At 38.0% G+C, this 19,507-nt stretch overlaps 2 protein-coding genes across 15 annotated transcripts in view; one reads left to right on the top strand and one right to left on the bottom strand.

Annotated features, from left to right (window-relative positions):
• DCBLD2 (discoidin, CUB and LCCL domain containing 2) overlaps window positions 1-17,135 on the top strand; it is a 98,650-nt gene extending 81,515 nt beyond the window's left edge. For both annotated transcript variants that reach the window (XM_017506356.2, XM_017506358.2), the window contains 7 exons: window positions 3,434-3,584; window positions 4,355-4,441; window positions 4,591-4,716; window positions 7,764-7,857; window positions 11,524-11,573; window positions 12,451-12,588; window positions 13,314-17,135. In XM_017506356.2, coding sequence (XP_017361845.1) covers window positions 3,434-3,584; window positions 4,355-4,441; window positions 4,591-4,716; window positions 7,764-7,857; window positions 11,524-11,573; window positions 12,451-12,588; window positions 13,314-13,783 — 1,116 coding nt within the window. In that variant the 3' untranslated portion in view covers window positions 13,784-17,135. The remainder of the gene's footprint in view (window positions 1-3,433; window positions 3,585-4,354; window positions 4,442-4,590; window positions 4,717-7,763; window positions 7,858-11,523; window positions 11,574-12,450; window positions 12,589-13,313) is intronic.
• Window positions 17,136-17,838: 703 nt separating this feature from the next.
• Window positions 17,839-19,507, bottom strand: part of ST3GAL6 (ST3 beta-galactoside alpha-2,3-sialyltransferase 6) — a 63,855-nt gene continuing 62,186 nt past the window's right edge. For 10 of the 13 annotated variants that reach the window (XM_037730601.1, XM_017506364.2, XM_037730600.1 and 7 more), the window contains one exon: window positions 18,674-19,371. In XM_037730601.1, the coding sequence (XP_037586529.1) occupies window positions 19,285-19,371 (87 nt within the window). In that variant the 3' untranslated portion in view covers window positions 18,674-19,284. Of the gene's footprint in view, window positions 19,372-19,507 lie in introns of all 13 variants that reach the window. The other 3 variants (XM_037730594.1, XM_037730599.1, XM_017506360.2) reach the window with 3 other exon arrangements.

The following is a 19,507-nucleotide window of genomic DNA, read 5'->3' as shown; positions in this document are numbered from 1 at the left end:
TTTTTTTTTTTTTTTTTAGTCTTTTTGTATTTTAGTTTGGAAATTTTCTGTTGTTTTGTCTTCAAGTTCATAATCTATTCTTCTGCAATGTCTAATCTGATAATCCCATCCAATGTATTTGTATCTCTGATACTGTATTTTTTATCTCTAGGTGTTCAGTTTGGGGGGTTTTAAATGTCTCTGATGTGTCTTCTTTACATGCTCATGCTTTTCTCTATTTCTGGAACATGGAGCATGTATAATAGCTCTTTTAATACCTTTATCTGCTAATGTTATCCTGTGTCATATATGGGTCTTTTTATATTGATTGATATTAGAAATCATATTTTACCTGCCTGACTTTTTTTTTATTGGATGCCAGACATTGTGTTACATCGGTGCTGGGGTTTTTTGTTATTGTTATTCCCTTAAATATTTGAGCTTTATTCTGGGATGCAGTGAAGCTACTGGAAACATATTTTCAAGGCTTGCTTTTAAACTTTTGTTAGGCAGGACCTGAACAGCCATGAGTTTTTTCATTTTTTGCACCATGGAGACAATACTATTCTAAGTACTCACTGCAGCATCCCATGTATTATGAAGTTTCTCTGTTCTACTTGTTGGTAGTGTAAGGAATTCCCAGACCTATGGAGCTCTGAGACTTGTCCTGCTGACTCCTTCCAGTGTTTCTTTTACTGGCCATAGGTCATTTCTTTACATGCAGCTGAAGATTTAAGGGAAAACTCCTTATATATCCTAGAAGTGTCTCTCTCTCTCACTCTCTATCTTTGTAGCTCTTTTCTCTCCCAAACTCTTGCCCTACAAATTCTAGCTATCTTGTTGGCCTCCCACTGTCAGCTCTGTCTCCACAACTCAGTGAGACCAGCAGGCTCTGTTAAGGATCCGTCTCCCTGCACTGTGGCCTAGAAACTCTCTATAGACAGTACTGGGGCAGTAAGTAGCAGGGCTCACCTTATTTGCTTCCCTTCTCTTGATGATTATTGCCTGAGGCAGCCTGTTGTCCAGAGTCTGAGAACCATTGTTTCATGTATATTATCCAGTTTCTCATATATGTATAGGATTGAACAGCATGTCTGGTCCATTACTCTCATGGTCAGAACTGCAAGTCACACTGAATTGTATGAATTAACAGACTTTTCCCACTCACATAAGTCCATCTGCTCCCTCATCACCTCACACGCAAAGGTAATTGGTGTTTTCATTTTACCCCTTTTCTAAGCTTGCACATGTACGTGAGCACACAGAGGCTGCATTTGATTTTGTTTTCAGAAAATGGCATTTATATATATGCAACTTGTTTTCATAATATGTCACTTTCTAACATTATACCATATTTATGTGTGGTAATATCCAATAAAATTTAAGTTTCTTGAGGGTGGGAACTGTAGCATTCATATCCATTTTCTCTTCCTGACACCTCACATACTTCTCTGTACATGAGGATTCTCAGTAAATGCTCATAGATTGACTATAGCAAATCTTTTTTACTCAGTTTTTATAAAATCAAGACAACAATATAGAGGAAGATCTTAAAGATAGTTTTTATGTTTAATGATTTGTTATCAGCCCTGTTCCACTAATACAGAAAGAATGAAAATAATTACCCTTTATTTTATTTCAGAGTAATATCTGAGGAAGTCACTGGAGCTCACTAGTATGGAAATTATCATAACTGCAAAACAAACTTTTTAGGAAATAAAGGATATTAACATATATTTCAAGGTTTATAGTCTAATGCCAACTGAATTAGCCAAGAAGAAATAGAGCCACAATACTTGGAAATAAGAAGTTAATCATTTACTTAAGCTTACCTTAGCTGATTAAAAAAAAATCACTTTGATTTTAGGCAATATATGCTTATTAATGGTCTTTAGAAACTACCTAGTTGATCAGACCTAGAGAACAACCAAGGCTCTTTTTAGCTTATTGGGGGCTATACCTAAGTCAGAAGACCCAGATTCAAGTTGCTGCCCTGTCATTGACTAGCCAGCTGTGCAGTCCATTTACAGATTCCTGTGCCCTGCCTAGTTCATAGGGTTGTCTGAGTTAGTTACATTAAAATGTTTTATAAATAATTAAGTGCTGGTCTAATGTAAGATACTATGAGTATTTGCTTGAAGTAGTTAAGGGAGTGAGACTCACCTAAATGCATAATTTTACCTAGGGGTTATTTTTATAGTGCATTTGTTGCTATTTAGTTACGATCATTAAATTAGTATTAGGCCAGGAGTGGTGACTCACACCTGTAGTTCCAGGACTTTGGGGGAGGTCCAGGCACGAGGGTTGCTTGAGGACTGGAGTTCAAGACCTGCCTGAGCAACATAGCAAGACCTCTTTCTACAAAAATGAAAAGTCGCAGGGTACGGTGGCTCACTCCTGTAATCCCAGCACTTTGGGAGGCTGAGACAGGCGGATCCTTTGAGGTTAACATGGTGAAACCCTGTGTCTACTAAAAATACAAAAATTAGCTGTGCATGTTGATGCACACCTGTAGTCCCAGCTACTCAGGAGGCTGAGGCAGGAGAATCACTCGAACCCAGGAGGAGGAGGTTGCAGTGAGCCAAGATCACGCCACTGCACTCAAGCCTGGGTGACAAAGTGAGACCCCTTCTCTAAATAAATGAATGCATACATACATGCATGCATGCATACATACATACATACATACATACCATACACATTGGCATGCACCTCTGTAGTCCTAGCTACTCAGGAGGCTGAGGCGGGAGGATCGTTTGAGCCCAGGAGTTCGAGGCTGTGGTGTGCTTTGACCCCACCAATACAATCCCTGGATGACAGTGTCTCTAAAACAAATTGACAATTTAAGCATAAAATAACATTTCAAAGTCACTCTGGTTTAAATAGCAGCAAGGAACAAAAACGGATTATAATATGAGAGCTGTGTTTATGCAGTTTATCCAGTAGGTGGAGGTATATAGCTGTTACATGTTCGATAGTAAATGTTCACTTTCAGTCTATTGAGAGAAAATTGTGAAAAGTACACAAGCAAAATATTTCCTCTAACACCTAGCATAATCAATTTTGTTTTACTTTAAAAACAAAAACGAATGTATTTTAAAAGTTGGTAATTCCACAGGACTAGAGTTATAATTTATTAATAGGATAAATTGTCTCACTGGATTTGAAACCTTTTACCCAAATGCCAAGTTAACCCTCCTATTAAGTTCTTAAATCATCTTAAAATCATGTCCATATTAAATATTTTTCCTGTATAAACTTTTGATAAAAAGTACAGCATCTTAATAGTTTTCCATATTATGATTTATTTTCTTAAAAATTAATCCTTACTGTCATGCTTTATAGAGGTCATTTAATGCCTAGAGCAAAGCGCAAAAACATGTTTAAGTGGAGAAATTTAGCCCTGCCCTCTGTTGATTTAAAGTACCAATTTTTGTTGTTGTTCTTTTTAAAGATATTTCAAGGAAACAAAGATTATCACCAGGATGTGCGTAATAACTTTTTGCCACCAATTATTGCACGTTTTATTAGAGTGAACCCTACCCAATGGCAGCAGAAAATTGCCATGAAAATGGAGCTGCTTGGGTGCCAGTTTATTCCTAAAGGTAAAGAAACTGGGTTTAAGATATGTTATTGATGGATTGCTAATTTACAGTGGTTTTGCTGTTCTCAGAGAAAGTATAATGAGGGTGTTTTTCTGATTAAATTCTAATTACAATTTTTTTAAAGGGATTTAAAAAAAATAAATGGTTACCATATTAAAAAGTGACTTATCAGAATGGTTTCCAAAATTATAAGGGGAAGAAGAAAGAGCATCATTCATGAGATAATATAAATGAGATCACTTTCCAAATTTAGTCTCAATTCTAATAATTTTAAATCAGGTTTCATGTACCGTAATGTTTGTTTAACATAAGCATGGAAGAGTGTAACTGTACATTTAAAGTGGGAATAATTTATCTCAATATTACACATTTTAATATGCTATTTATTGTTGTATCCCCAAAGACTACCACAGTGCCTGACACATCACTGGCCCTCTATACATAATTATTAAATGAATTGAATAAGTACTGTATCAAAATGTGATGACTCCTTTATTGCTTTAGCATTCCACATCATTTTCCACCCCATTATTCTCCTTCCTCAGATTATTTTCAGATGATTTAATTATTTAAAAACTGAGAAATTCTGGCATATTTGTGCATTTATTGTGGAGTATAATGTTTATCCTTCCAATATATTTCTTTCTTAGATTTAAAAGTATTCTGCAGAATTAAGTATTTCAGGAAATATTGAAGATATTTAACATTACTATTTTTAACTATGATTTTTTAAAACAAAATATTTAAACTTCTCTAAACCATTTTTCAAGGTCGTCCTCCAAAACTTACTCAACCTCCACCTCCTTGGAACAGCAATGACCTCAAAAACACTGCGACCCCTCCGAAAATAGCCAAAGGTATGCCTGCTTTTAATGTGAGAATCTGCTATTCCTTGGATTTATAATGCAGCTTTCCAAAAATACATTTGAAAGCCTTATCAAATAAGTTTACGTTAATCAAGTTGGTACAGATTAAAAAGTAAAGAGCTTTTAAAACTTTTTTAAAGGTCATGCCCCAAAATTTACTCAACCGCTACAACCTCGCAGTAGCAATGAATTTCCTGCACAGACAGAACAGACAACTGCCACTCCTGATATCAGAAATACTACCGTAACTCCAAATGTAACCAAAGGTATGCAAACAGGAAAATGAACACCTAGTACATAGTATTGTTTTGTTTAAAAACTAAAGTTTTGACGGGCATTTTTGGCTTAAACCCTCAGTTTCTTCCAACTATAGTTTTTAAGTATAGCAAAAAAAAAAAAAAAAAAAAAGAAAATTGATTTTATTTCTTAGGAAAAGACTGCATTGATCTAAGTTCTAGTTGCTGCTGCCGTGTAGAATTGCTCTTTAAATATTTAGAGAAGACCACTGTGTTGCAGGCCTCCTCTTGTGATTTATTTTTCCTTACGGCTAACCATGTTGACTCTCAAGCTTAGAAATACAATATTTTCTAGAAATAACTGAAATCATAGCAGGAAACAAACTTGTTTTCTCTGGTAGTATCTTAATTTGATGGGTAGGGAACTTGATGGCAAAAGGGGGAAAACAAAAACAGAACTTTTATTGGAAACTTAACACTTTTTAAAAAATACTCTTGAGTTAACATGTTCATTAAAAAAAAAACAACTTTGGTCTCTCTTTTTAAATGTTTGCAGTTATATTTTTTAAGATTATAAATACAAATTTATTAGAATTTACTTTCAACTTTTGTTATCAGTGATGAATAAGGTCTCAAAATATATAAAACATAGTCGTTAAAATACATGAAAGGTAGTAGTTTTATTCATTGTTGAAAACAAAATTTCAGTTGAATTTTGAAAAGTGTCAGTGTTGTAGTAGACTGAGTATCAGGGTTGTTAGAGAAAAAGCTTACTTGTTTTCAGGAAAGTGCAGAGAGAGAAAGCAAGTCATCCAGAGTAATTTGTGTCACATAGAACTTTAGTCATTCTCATTTTTTCAGTTTGCCGAGATTCAGATAACTTTCGCTGATATTCCCCATGTTGGTTTCTTTTCCATCTTCTGAGGTATTTTCATAAAGATGAATTTCTTTCTCATGCTGCAGGTACAACTAGACAGAATCAAGAGTTCTCAGAGACAGGAGATCTCAGCATCTTCCACAGCTGCTCACGAGTAGTCAGAGGGCATGTACTTAGGCAGAATCCCAGCCCACATGCCTGGTTGGAGATCAGTCACTGAAAAGTGTTGCTCATCCTAAAATCTGATTACAGAAGCTCAAGACTAAGAGTCCTTAAATAATTTTCTTCCAGAATTAGGATCCCTGTATGCTCCCTGCAAAAAACAAACAAAAAAAATAACAGAATGAGCTGGTCTTCTCAAAGACCTCCTGTCTTTTTTTCCTTGGGATGGTTGTATATAAACTTATTTTTTGAACCTAAGATGTTTTAAAGCCTCTGATTAAATCATACAGCATCCATCTAAATTTGATTATCCTCTCTAGCCTCACCAATCTTAGGGAAAACGCACATTTACCGTTCTGAATTCTGAGTGTTTTCTAGTCTAAGTCATTATTTCTGTTTACGCACTTCTCCATTTTTACAGCCAGGCTGAGAGTGATTTCATGGAAAAGATTATGTCATGGTCAGATTTGTGCCTCTCTAGTTTCCAGGTCCTCCCTCAGTGGGGCACCAGCTGGCAGTCCTTGTGAAAGGCCATGGTGAGCTGTTCTGTCTGTTCTCAACTGTAGCTATTTTAAATATTCCCCATATTTTCAAACCCTTCACCCAGATATCTTCACCCACTGTCAGTTACCTCTCAAACTTGACGGAGAAAGTAGAGCCTACAAACCTATCTGTATCCTCTGTTCACTGCAGTGGAAAGCGGGCTTTTTTATGTTGCCAAAGGCTGATCACGTCACCTGTGCCCTCGTTCCCATCATCCACCTCTCAGGGACCCAATATTACTGATTATCCTCTCCCTCTCCTGTATCTTCAGCCTCTTTCTCTCTTTTGGATACGGTTGTTGTAAGGAATAAAAAAGACGCTGCAGGTTAGACTCATCGCAGTGTCCAGCTCTCAGCCCCCAGTAAATATCAGCAGGTGCTGCTATTGTCATCTTCCTGGCAAATAGGGGGTTGAGGGATAAAGGAAGGAATTAATATCCCAGATGACCTTAGGCAGATCATTTTCGTATCTGAGCTCAGAATCCCTTATCTCTGGAGTGAGATTAGAGGATTAAATGATCCCTAAATCTCCCAGTTCCAGCATTGTGTTGGCTTCTGACCTGGTTGGTCGTTCACACATTCCAACTGACCTTCTTAACACCACATGGTTACCTTCCCATACATGTAAATGTTTTGCCATTATGATGTAGCATCACTTCAATTGCTGGATTATACTCTCTTGTAAAGAGGATGCCATGCTTTATTCCCTCTCATTTTGGTGCATTTGGATTATTTCCAGTTTTTCACTCTTATACAGAAACGGAGAACATCTTTAAGGAGGCATCTTTAAATGTCTTTTTAGTTTCTGAGAATAAATTCTAGGCATGTAATTGCCAATAGATATTTGTACATATTGCCCAAAAATGCCAATCAGTAAGATAGTGTCAGTTTATATTTCCATTAAAAGATACATGTTTCCTGGTAGCCTCTTTATCAATTCATTGTTGTTTTAAATATTTGCCACTTTGATTAGCAAAAGCAATATTTTGTTCTTGCTTTCATGTTTTTTTTGTTGGTTTAACTTATATTTCTTTGATTACTAGTGAGGCTAACTTGTTTAATGGTTACTTGTATTTGTTAATGTATTGCTAGTTAATCTCTACTGACTTTTCTCCTAACTGTTTGGATTTGACTTGTAATACCCTACAATAAAATAATTATTTACAGTAACTCTTCACCTATGCAGAAAATATATTATCCCAGTTTTTCATTTGTGTTTCATTTTAGTGATTTAAAAACTTAGGGAAATTTCACATGTATCCCCAGATGGAATGAACAGTATAACCAGCTCCTGTGTCAGGAAACCATTGAGGTGAGGCAGGCACATAACACACTATCTGTAGAGGCCTCTGCAGTTACCACCGCGTGTCCAATCCTCACAAACAATGTTTATGGTATTTTTGTGAGTTAGAAAAATGTGGAAAGACGATGTGGTTCATTTTCCCTAATGATTTCTGCCGTTGTTGTTGATACAGTTTTTGTCTTTGTCACTTCAGATGTAGCCCTGGCTGCAGTCCTTGTCCCTGTGCTGGTCATGGTCCTCACGACTCTCATTCTCGTATTGGTGTGTGCTTGGCACTGGAGAAACAGGTGAGCACATAACTAGTTCACCTGAGTCCGAAACTGCCAAATGTGAAGCAGAAGCTAAATACAGAAGATGAACTACACACAGTGTTTATCTGTTTGAGCATGAGCGTTAAGGTAGTTATTAGAATAAATATTTCATGCTTCTCCTTTATTCCCATTAAAAATAAGTTCAGTTCCACAGTCAGTTACCAAGTACCTTTTTTGTATCAAGTTCTGATTATACGCTGGAATATGTACATTAATATGAACAATTTCTGACACATGATAGTTATATTTACTTAAAAGAATGAGACACAATTCCTTTCTCCAAAGTGTTTAGCAGGGTTGACTAACAAAACAAGGAACTATATCATGTGGTTTGATGAGTTATTTATGTTATACTTAGGAGAACCATGAGGATTAACTGTACTTTTTCTTCGGGAAATTCCAAGTTTGGCTTGCCTTGCCTTAACAGAATTGTAGTTGGCTAGGTAGAGGAGGGTAGATGTCTTGGTTTGGGCTGCTGTAAGAAAATACCATGACCTGAGTAACTTACAAATAATAGAATTGATTTCTCACAGTGTTGGAGGCTGAGGAGGAGTCCAAGATCAAAACACTGCAGATGCATGAGGCCTTCTGCCTCATTCACCAGCAGTGCTTTCTTGCCCAGTCCTCACATGGTGGAGGGGGCAAACAAGCTCTCTCAGGCCTCTTGTATAAGGGCACTAATCCCATTCATGAGGACTCTGCCTTTGGGACCTAATCACTTACCAAAAGCCCCACTTCCTAATACCATCACTTTGGGGATTAGGATTTCAACATACAGATTTTGGAGCGATGCATATATTCAGACCATAGCAGTAGAGAATGGCCCAACCTGAAGGAATTGTTTGAGTAAAGGCACAGTGATAATGGAATGTAGGCAAACTAGTGAGTCATCTCCTGTGGGCTTGGCATGGGAGAGTCCTGAGAAGCAACGCCAGAGATGGATCAGGAAAGGCTTTTCTGGAAAGGAGAAATTTAGATTTTGTTCTATAGATGGAAAGTCATTGAGTGTTAAGCAAAGAGGTGATATTGTCAGATGATTGTACAAGGATGGTGGCAGTTTTGAAGGGTGTATTGAAGAGGAGGAGGCTGAAAGACTTGACAAGATGAGTTCGGACACCAGTGAGGTCAGGCAGGCACATAACACACTGATTTTAGGAAAGGGAGGAGAGATGGAGGGAAATGTTTCCCAGTGGCATTGACAGGATGCATGACTTGGTGTCTACGAAGGAAGAAGTGACGCAAGAGGAAGCTGAGGTTTCTGGCTTGTGCAGTTAGACCGGTAGAGGTGTCGTGAGTTGAGATAACATGGCAGGAGGGACAGGTTTGGTGGAGAACGAGAACGACTTCATGTGTTCAGTCATTCTACACATATTTGAATACTTGGCTCTTACCCTGTGCCAAGTATTGTGCCATGTGCTGGGGAATCCAATGATGAACCCCAAAGCTTACAGATTAGTGACAGATGCAATGCAAAAAAACTCGCAGCTCTAACACCAGCCATAGAATATGTGCCATGGGAGCAAGCGAGCAGATCCCAGCGTCACGAGCAGGCTGTCTAGTCAGAGACACAGCGGCTTAGTATGAGAACAACAGGGAAAGGAAAGGGCTTTGGGAAACTCCAAAGAGGAGAGAGCAGGATACATCTAAGGAATTTAACAACAGTGGTAGTAGTGATGAGGCTAGCAGTAGCAGTAGCTAATTTTTATGAAAAATTGAATGCTAATATAAGTCACTATTCTACATAATTATTCTAAATACACGTATTCATTCATTTAATCCTCAAAACAATCTATGAAGCAGGCACTATAATAAGCCTCATTTTACAGAAGGAGAAAATGAGACACAACATCAGTAATTTGCCTGAGGTCACTCAGCTAATACATAGCAGAAGGGAGTTTGGGACCGGGCTTCAGAGATCGTGCTCTTACCCGACTGCTGCTCTGAACACATAATAAATAAAGTTCAACTCACTTTTACTAAAGCATAGGGTGTGAGGGTGAGGACTGGGGAGTGCAGCTGTTGAGCAGGCAGGAGTCAGAGCCTGTGGGCAGTTTGGGATAGTGCCAGAAGGACCCTGTGGACATCCAGACTCCTGAGGCAGTTTGACCACACACCTGCTGTTAAGGACACAAGAGCTGAGCTGGAGAATTGCAGTTACTGTTAGGAATGTAGTTGAAATTACTGACGAGTGGCTTTATGACAAGGAGTAAAGGGGCAGGTGCCATCAGTGTGCTGTGGAAAATCAGGAGGAGGAGAAGGATAAAAACAGCTGCAGCTTAGCCAGAGCTCGTTCCGAGCACTTTATATGTAATGAATGACCTGAAGCTTTGCCACTTGAGATTAAGTATATCACAGCCTATGGCTGAGATTGATGCCATAGATTTGTTGTCCTAGCGATACAGGGCATCTATTTAGAAAGATGATTTATTTTTTTATTTCTAAATCATATAATGAATAGAGCATTTTAAGGGAGAAAAGTGTTTAATCAGTTATTTTATTGTTTCATTCAAGTTTTTCATTAACGTCTTTGACACTTACTATCTTTTCCACAAATTTTATATTATTCTGTACTTTGAAATAATGAAATAAGTATAGCCATGCTTTAAAATGAGGATGTATTTAATATCAGAAATATAGTCTTATACTGGAGAATGTTTCCTGGTAAAAAAGAAAAAGCACATGGCTTGGGCTTTTTATGAAAAACCACATTTGTGATCTTGGGCAGATCACATAGCCGTCCTGTCCTCATCTGTAGACCAGAATAATAGCTGCTTTCTCCTTAGCTTGCAAAGCTCTAATTTGAATTGAATTAGATTTATACCCTTGAATCAGAAAATGTGATTACATTTGCTTGGTGTTTCTTTTTAAAAGCCACTTGGTAAATAGTAGTTCTTAATGGAGGGGAGAGAGATTTTTCATGGGGAGGACAAGTTACAATTCTGAGAGGTGGACTGTCGAGAATCTTCTTTGTTGCACACGTGGCTCTCGCCTCCCCCAGAGAATGTCAGTGCCTCCCAGACTTGGAGAGTCACGTTCTCTTCCCTCTCCACGTGGCACTGTTAGTGGTAGCATTGACTTACCATGGGATGGTTGGAGGAATCAGATCTGTGCAATTAAGGGTATGGGACCTGTTAAACTTCGCTGGGGAAAAAGACTGTAGAAGAAAAGCAAAAAGTTGGAGGAAAAAAATGCAGAATAGAAAACCAGAAGAAGATGGGTTTTTTAGATGTGTGAATTTTGTGACTCGGTTGATTTGTGATATCTGTATTTGAAACCAAAACAGACTTAACATACTTTACCTATAATAACCCACATAGCAGAGCGGACTCTTTGATTTGATTCAGTCTTTTCTTCTACAGACATGGCATTTTTAAATTTCTTTTATGCCTTTTGAGTGGGTAATAGGTAGGTAACAAGGTAGCTATGGCAAAAGACAGTTGTTTACTGAGAGTCCAGGATTTATAAACCTCAACAGTAGCACCTTTGAAAGTCAAATGAAATAGAAGATTCCCTTAAGTAGATCAGCAAATAGAGGCGTGTACTCTAGACTAATTATTAACTTTGGTGTTTATTCCGCAGTTTCATAAATTTCTGACCATTGAATTTACTCTATTTCCTACCTTCTTTTCTGTATTTTTCCAGAAAGAAAAAAACTGAAGGCACCTATGACTTACCTTACTGGGATCGGGCAGGTAACTCACGTGGTCTGCATCTCATTTCCATCAGAGGGAAGTCCCTCCCCTACAGGGGCAGTAGTGAAAAAAGAAAGTCATTCTGAGGCTCACGTGAACTCCCGACACTGTTAGAACAATGATGGCATTACTCTTCAGTTCTCACCATTTCTACCCTTCTGCAAAATCTCTTCTAGTTCATAAGCAGTGAGATAAAAGTACAAATTTCTCATAACAACCTCTCTTCGTTTTCTTCTGGAAAACTTGTGTAGTTTGTCCTATGAATCTGTTTCCCTTGAGGAGACCGGCTTTCTGTGTGGCCATGCAAAAGCTGAGTCAGAAAGAAAGGACTGTGGTCTCAAGGACACAGTGTGCGTTTGTCCTCTGCCATGGCTATTCACCAAGTGGAGTCCAGCAGTTTAGGAATTGGGAGGTCTCCCGTGATGACTTGTCATCTTCTGAATTGCTGCAAGTCACACCAAAGGCCCGTCTACCAGTCTCTCACTTTCCAATCTCACTACTGGATCAGCTCTGAGGAGCCAGGAGAGTTCACGGCTATGGCTGGGGTGGAAGGGGGCTGCTAGTGCCCCGGGGCAGATCTTGGAGAGTATTTTTTGGGGGGAAAATCTTAATTAAAATCACCCATAAAATAGATACTGTATCTGGCTGCACTGTACTAATAGTGGTTTGGCTGCATATGTTTTTGGTAGAGATTTCTACCATGTACTGCTTGGTGCTGGATAGTGTCTCTCAGCAAAAAAGTTAGACTATACAGGCAAGTTTGTGGAGAGACTTGTTACAGAAATGGCTTAAATGCAACAGGATTTCTCTCTTGATAGTACCATTTGAGATCCTGGTTTTTATTTAACGGTCTCTTTGGCTTACCGTCACAATGAAGGGTGGTGGAAAGGAATGAAGCAGTTTCTTCCTGCAAAAGCCGTGGACCATGAGGAAACCCCAGTGCGCTATAGCAGCAGCGAAGTGAATCACCTGAGTCCAAGAGAGGTCACCACAGTGCTGCAAGCTGGCTGTGCAGGTAACGATGTTGCCGCCTGAGAGAGAGACTGCTTAGGCTTGCTGTAAAGTGCTTTGGGATTTACGGTGTCTTTGATTCCTGTCATGTGTAAGAAATGAATTGTTTCCTAAAGGCAGAACCACTTTTTTTTAAAAGGTGACCTTCAGAGAGTCATTTCTGTATCTTGGATGTTCTGTCTGTAAAGTTGGGGCATTCATTTCTGAAGTCTCTGTGCATTATATATGTTAACTGAGGCTTTGCTTGTTTGGTTTGTGGGGAGACCCGAGATGTTAGGAGAACAGGAAAGACAGAGGAAGCTTTACAGTATTTATCCTGTTAACCTAGTACATATTTAAATATTTCCTAATATTTGAAAAAAAATCCTCTGAAATTATTTTTCAAGATTAATACTTATTCCAGTAATTGAATGTTTCTTTTCCAATAAGATAGTCTGAAAAAAGTTCAGAAAGAAAATATTCAGTAAAGAAATATTCTGTCTGTAAATCTAAACAACATATGTGAAAACTCTTCATGCAACATTACATAAATGAGACTTTCTGGTATATTATTACTATGAGATACTAGACAGTTTGTTTCATTTTGATTTTTGAAGTTCTTGCAGATGAAGTGTTGATGGCAACAAAAATACCCTAAAGAATGTTTGCTTTTGGTGCTGTAGCTGCCACCCTTAATTATGGAGTCCCTTTACTAGTAAAATGACTTTTCTGTCGTTTTGTGATGCCCAGAGTATGCTCAGCCACTCGTAGGAGGAATTGTTGGTACACTTCATCAGAGATCTACCTTTAAACCAGAAGAAGGAAAAGAAGCAGGCTATGCAGACCTAGATCCTTACAACTCACCGGTGCAGGAAGTTTATCATGCCTATGCGGAACCACTCCCAATCACGGGGCCCGAGTATGCAACCCCAATCATCATGGACATGTCCGGGCACCCCACAGCTTCAGCTGCTCTGCCCTCCACATCCACTTTCAAAGCTACGGGGAACCAGCCTCCCCCGCTAGTGGGAACTTACAATACACTTCTCTCCAGGACTGACAGCTGCTCCTCAGCCCAGGCCCAGTATGATACCCCGAAAGGTGGGAAGCCAGGTCCAGCTGCCCCAGATGAATTTGTATACCAGGTGCCACAGAGCGTACAGGAAGTATCAGGAGCAGGAAAGAATGGAGAATGCGATGTTTCAGAAGAAATCCTTTGAAGGTGATGCTGCTTTTTACAAAGCATCGTTTTAAAGCACATGGCCTTTTTTTTTTTTTTTTAATTATTAGTGGTAGTAATATATAGAATGTATTACATATCTGTCACTGAAGTGGTTGGGGAAAATGTGGTGACTGAGGTACAGGAAACTACTAATCTTGCCATCTTGCTTTAAAGGTGTTATGGTGGCAGAGTTACTGCTTGCCTCTTAAATTTCAAACATCCTGTTTGATACTACTGTAGAACACTATTTTTAATACAGAAAAAGCTCCCTATAATGCACTTCAAAGAAATTAAAAATCACTGAGAGTATTTATTACCAATGCTGCAGGTACATTAATGAACTCGAGATGGCTCTCTCAGCCTGACTGGCAATAATGCACGGTACTGTTCTTGAAATATCTAATGGCTTGAAATTCTAGACTGTTTGTGAAAGATGGGTACTACCATGATTTCCTCTTCTATTCCTATATTCCTTTCTGGGATATGTTTTTTTAAATAGTGATATAAGCATTGTTTTGATTGCAGCCATATCCACTTACTCATCTTAAGATCTGCAGCGGGGACACTGACTTGTAAGGAGCCAGGGGCATTGCTTTTTCACTTTGTGACACTCTTTAGAGCTTTAATGTTTCACGGTGTATGACCTGCTGTCATCCTTGGGCGTTCCACTTGAGGCCCTTGGTGGCTTGCCCCATTCTTGTGTTTATAAAATGTTTGAGTATTTCTGTTGAGTGATGCTTGCCTTATCAGTCACATGAATTCAGATCGTTTCTTGTCTTTAAGTACGTTCCCCATGTGGAAATAGGAACAGCTTTACAATTTGAGAGCTTTTAAGGAGGTTGTTCTACCCCCAACTTTATTTGCAATGGGATTGTTCCTAGGAGAGTTATGAACAATCAAGGGCTTCGAAGGGGGTACTGTAAACATGACCCATTTACATTTATCACCGTGAAAGGCAAAATTATTCACTCAGAAGTAATATAAATTACCTCTTTAAAAAGTAACTAGATTTTGTCCTTTTTGGTTTTATACGTTCACACACAAACATATACATTTTTCTTGAGTCTCAAGGTACTTTATTATTTTTAGTCAATAAAATTTTTAATTTTCCATAAACTGTTACACAAAATATAAACCTAATGTGTATTTTTCAGGACGGCATGATCATGCCCTTTGTGTGGTAAGAGGTGTGAGTAATCCTGTATGTCACCTCGGGAGCAGACATTATAACTTCCTAGCAAATGAATATTCATTGCCTTGTGTTTGATACCTCCTGGCAGCTTCCATGTCACCACTTGTTCATACCTGCCCAGAGCTAGTTTTAGACACAGCAAAACAGAAATCATCTATAATTTATTAGCCAACAATGTAAAACAATCTTTTAGACGGGCAAGACCATGAGCAGCTTACCACATGATAAAAGTATATAAATTTGACATCCCCTCTTCCATAAACCTTCGTTTGTAGACTTAATGTTGAACAGTACTTTTCCATAAAGTTCCTGTCACTTCTGTTGGCCTGAGCCACCAGACTGTGATGTTGCCAGAATTCACTCAATTTGAATACAGATGAACAGTATTAGTTTTCTTGCTTCCATGAATTATATCAGTATTCTAAAACATTGCTTCAGAAAGAGAACTGTTTATTTCTGCAGACTTCCTGCCCTTTTGTGGTATGGTTTTGTTGGCCTTATTTTCATTGGCTGTTCCTTCTCTAAACTTTGAGGCACAATTTCATTCATTGAAAAATCAATACATAATTTGTTTCAAAATGTTTGAAACAAAAGACATACATTTTAGGCTTTTATTAAAACATACATGCAATGTGTAAAGCACATGTATTAACACAGTCATCCCCTTTCAGGTGGGAAGACAGCAAACCAGTTGATTTTTTAATTCATGCTTAGTACACAGAGAATATGCTTTTCCTCAAGTAATATACCTGTTTGAAGCTTTAAGAGAGATGATGCTTTTGATAAGTATGTCATTTTCCCAAAGAAGTTTGCTATTGTCATGTAATTGTGTATACCTGATTGTTTTCCTGGAGTTTTGTTGTTGTTCAGTTTTTTTTTTTTTTTTTTTTTTTTAAGAGAACCAAGTGTTTTCTGAAATGATGCATATTTTAAGACTCGATTCATACTGCTTTGGACTACCAATAATTTTTATAAAACATCTAGTTTTTACTACTTTTATATAAACTTTACTTTCCAGATGAAGAGCTGAGCCTGATTCAAATGGTTTTTCTGCTTTGTACTTTAATCATTTGTTTTTATAGTAGAGGTTTTCTAATTGTTTTTGTTTTTTACCACATTTATATGTCTGATATACACAGCTTTGGAGACAATCAAGTAACAACTGAAAATGTGAAAGTAACCATATTTGACAATATTTCCCTTTAATTGTTATCTTTTGCTTCCAACATCTAAGACTCAAAGCCACTGGTGTATTGGATTAAATTTGTTCTTGTTAATACAATTATAGAAATACATCAGACAGAGACACAACAAATGAGGCCATTACAGGTTTCATAAAATTACCCTGACTTGGCTGTTACTTGATCTTCGGAAACAGCACAGTTTAAGATATTGTGAATTCTGATTTATACTTTATTAAATGCTGTAGATCTAAACAGATCCTGTTGTATGTGCTGGGTCTAGTCCAGTTTATTTAAGTTCATGTTTCACTATTTGCACTTTGCATTGAACAATGGGTTTATTCGCTGATGTAAATGCTTTGAGTGAAGAATTAATGCAGTAATTATGACAACACATACACACTTGCCTCTCCCCGCCCTTCCCAGGAGAGGGGAGCAGAATCTGAGCTTATCTAAATATGAATGTGGCCACAAAGCTGTGGAAAGTGACAAAGCTTAGACACCTTTGCCCTGGCTCTACATTGTCAGCTAGAGAGCAAGAAGTCTATAGAAACATCACGTCAGATGAAACGATTCTCTGCTTTTTGGTTCTGAACTTGAAGTTCCTAAACTGCAAAATCTAAGAGTTGTTGGATGGTTAATAAAATGCTTTTGAAGTCAACTGTGGCACCAGTTCTCATGTAATCCAACTTGTGACTTTTTTCTGTGTGTGGCACTGGGAAAAGTGGAAACAAACGTGTTGAAGTACATATTGGAAATAAAAATGGTTTAAGCGTCAGTGATACTCTCCCAGAATGTACTTTTCTTACCTCGGCATGTACTGTAGTCACTCTATTTGTATATGTTGCTAGAATTTAGATTGTAAAATAGTGAAATTTTAATGTGTTCATTTGTTTTTAATAAATTGTATATATGTCTTGCTCAGATTATTTGGTTTAAATAAAACAACTTTGAGGTTTGTAGCTCTTCCCTATACTGTAAAAGATGCCAGATTCCTCAATTTTAACATCACTCATTTATAGCAATACTGTGCTTCCAGCAACATTGGAAAATGCCACTATTAGTTTTTTACTTTGACTTTTTCTATGACCAGCACTATCTTTTTTTTTTTTTCCAGTAATTTCAACTTTTTAAATTTTAGATTCTACAGGCACGTATGCAGGTTTGTTACATGGGTATATTGTGTGATGCTGAGGTTTGAGGTATGAATGATCCCATCATCCAGGTTGTGAGCATAGTACCCAGTATATAGTTTTTCAGCCCTTGCTCCCCCCACCGCTTCCCCCTGCCCCAGTCCTCAGTGTCTGTCGTTCCCATCTTTATGTCATGTCCTTGTGCACCCACAGCACCATCCTTTTTGAAGCCTGATTTACCTTGTATCAGCTGAACTTCAGCAGCCACACTGCAGCCTATGGGTGTGTGGTATGAGGGGAAGGCACACTGATTACATGTGATTCCAGTTCCGGCTTTTGCAAAGTTCTAAGAAGAATCAAAACTGTGGCCCTCTGCAAACATACGCTAAACATATGCTGGTGTTACTCAAACACAGTCCATAATGAATGTCTGATCTGGGTTAAATCAACGACTCCTCCTCCCCCCCCTTCATCCTAAGTACTGCATTCCTGTTTCTGAACCCAGTCTAATGTATTTCTAGCTTGGTTGTCAGTAATCAAACCATGGTTTTCCAGTGTTTCCCAATGATATTTATTGTTCAAAAGACAGTAATTCTTTCTTAGCTCATAACATCTTCAAACAACTTCTTTTAGTTTCATCCTTACAAGGTCTATTCCATCCATACAAGTTCTGTTCCTTCACCTCTCATTCCCCCACCTCCAAATGGCCTTTGGTTATATGTAGTAAAATTTAAGGAGACTAGCTTACCACATTTGTAGGATTGACTGGCTTGCATTGGATCAGATTCTCTGGTGCACCCTAGGTAGCCAGGCAAGCTTTCCATCTGAAGATTAGCTTTAATCATGGGAAAATGAGATTTTTTTTTTTTTTTTTTTTTAAAGACGATAGTCTCTGTCACACAGGCTGGAGTGCAGTGGCGCAATCTCGGCTCACTGCAACCTCTCTGGCTCAAGTGATTGTCATGCCTCAGCCTCCTGAGTAGCGTGGACTACCGCGTGCACTACCACGCCCAGCTAATTTTTTGTATTTTAGTGGAGAAGAGGTTTCACCATGTTGGCCCAGCTGGTCTTGAACTCCTGTTCGGGCAATCTGACCACCTTCCATGTCTCCCCAAAGTGCTAGGATTTCAGGTGGGAGCCACTATGCCCAGCCTCAGCTTGACTTTTCTTAAGTGTTTACTTGTTCTTTTGTCTTCTTTACCTTTCCTAATTTACTTCCAAGTGGAGAACCTTCAAAATTTGATGAATAAACCAGACAAAAAAAAAAAAAAAAGTTCAAGATTTTTCTTTCCTTCTTGAGTTTGTCTAGCTTAGCTTCATTGTATAAAATTAAACTGTATGTCTTTAAAATAATACAAAGCCATCAGACTGTAGTAATTCTATTCTTTAGTTATATACTTAACCAGAACTTTATGCTTAGCCTATTTCCTTTAACTTACCACCACTTGCTTCATTGTACCAGATTACTCATCACAATCATGGTTCATTTAATTCCTGGGGTTGTCGGGGAGAGCTTAATTAAACCAGTATGAACTTACATTTCCATAGCCAAGTGGTTTCAGTTTGCCACATCAAGCCATGTGTGATTCCCCACCAGCCATGTTTACAGTAGCCAAATATACTTCTGAAAATGTCTTATTATAGTCAAGATTGTTGTGGTAAACTAAATCCTCAGTAGAAGTCATATCCCTTCAAAAGTCCAAGATGAAGTAACTATAAAAAGATGTGTAAAAACACCTCAGAAAACTAGCTTATTTTAAAAACACAATGCAATCAAAACATTTTCCTGATACCGTCACTAAACATTTCTTGGTTTTCATAAGTTAAATATATGGTATTCACAGAAATTAAGCTGGTGGTTATGAATCACCAGGCAGCAACAGACAATATAATACATAATTATTTGATGAGTGCATCCAATGTATTTTAAACTAAAAATTGCAGTACAAAAATAAAACTAACACTGTTAGCTTCATCTTCTGAGTCTGTAGAGTCAATCTTGAGTCAAGTTGATTACAAGGTTCTTTTCTATAATGTCCTTCAAAAAGAGCTGCTCTGCAGTCACATTGTGATATGCGTTCTAAGGAAGAAAAATACAATTACCATCTTTCCCAATCTCAAAGTATGGGCAGCAGCAATTTTTTATATCTAAAAAGTTCTGAATAAAGAACTGGAATGTTAAGTAACAAGTTGCATGTACTTTAAACTTTTGATTG

The sequence above is a fragment of the Cebus imitator genome, unplaced genomic scaffold (assembly GCF_001604975.1).
Source record: "Cebus imitator isolate Cc_AM_T3 unplaced genomic scaffold, Cebus_imitator-1.0 Scaffold354, whole genome shotgun sequence".
NCBI classification, from domain to species: Eukaryota; Metazoa; Chordata; class Mammalia; order Primates; family Cebidae; genus Cebus; species Cebus imitator.
Note: the sequence above shows the minus strand (reverse complement) of the source record. Positions and strands in the feature narration are given on the sequence as shown.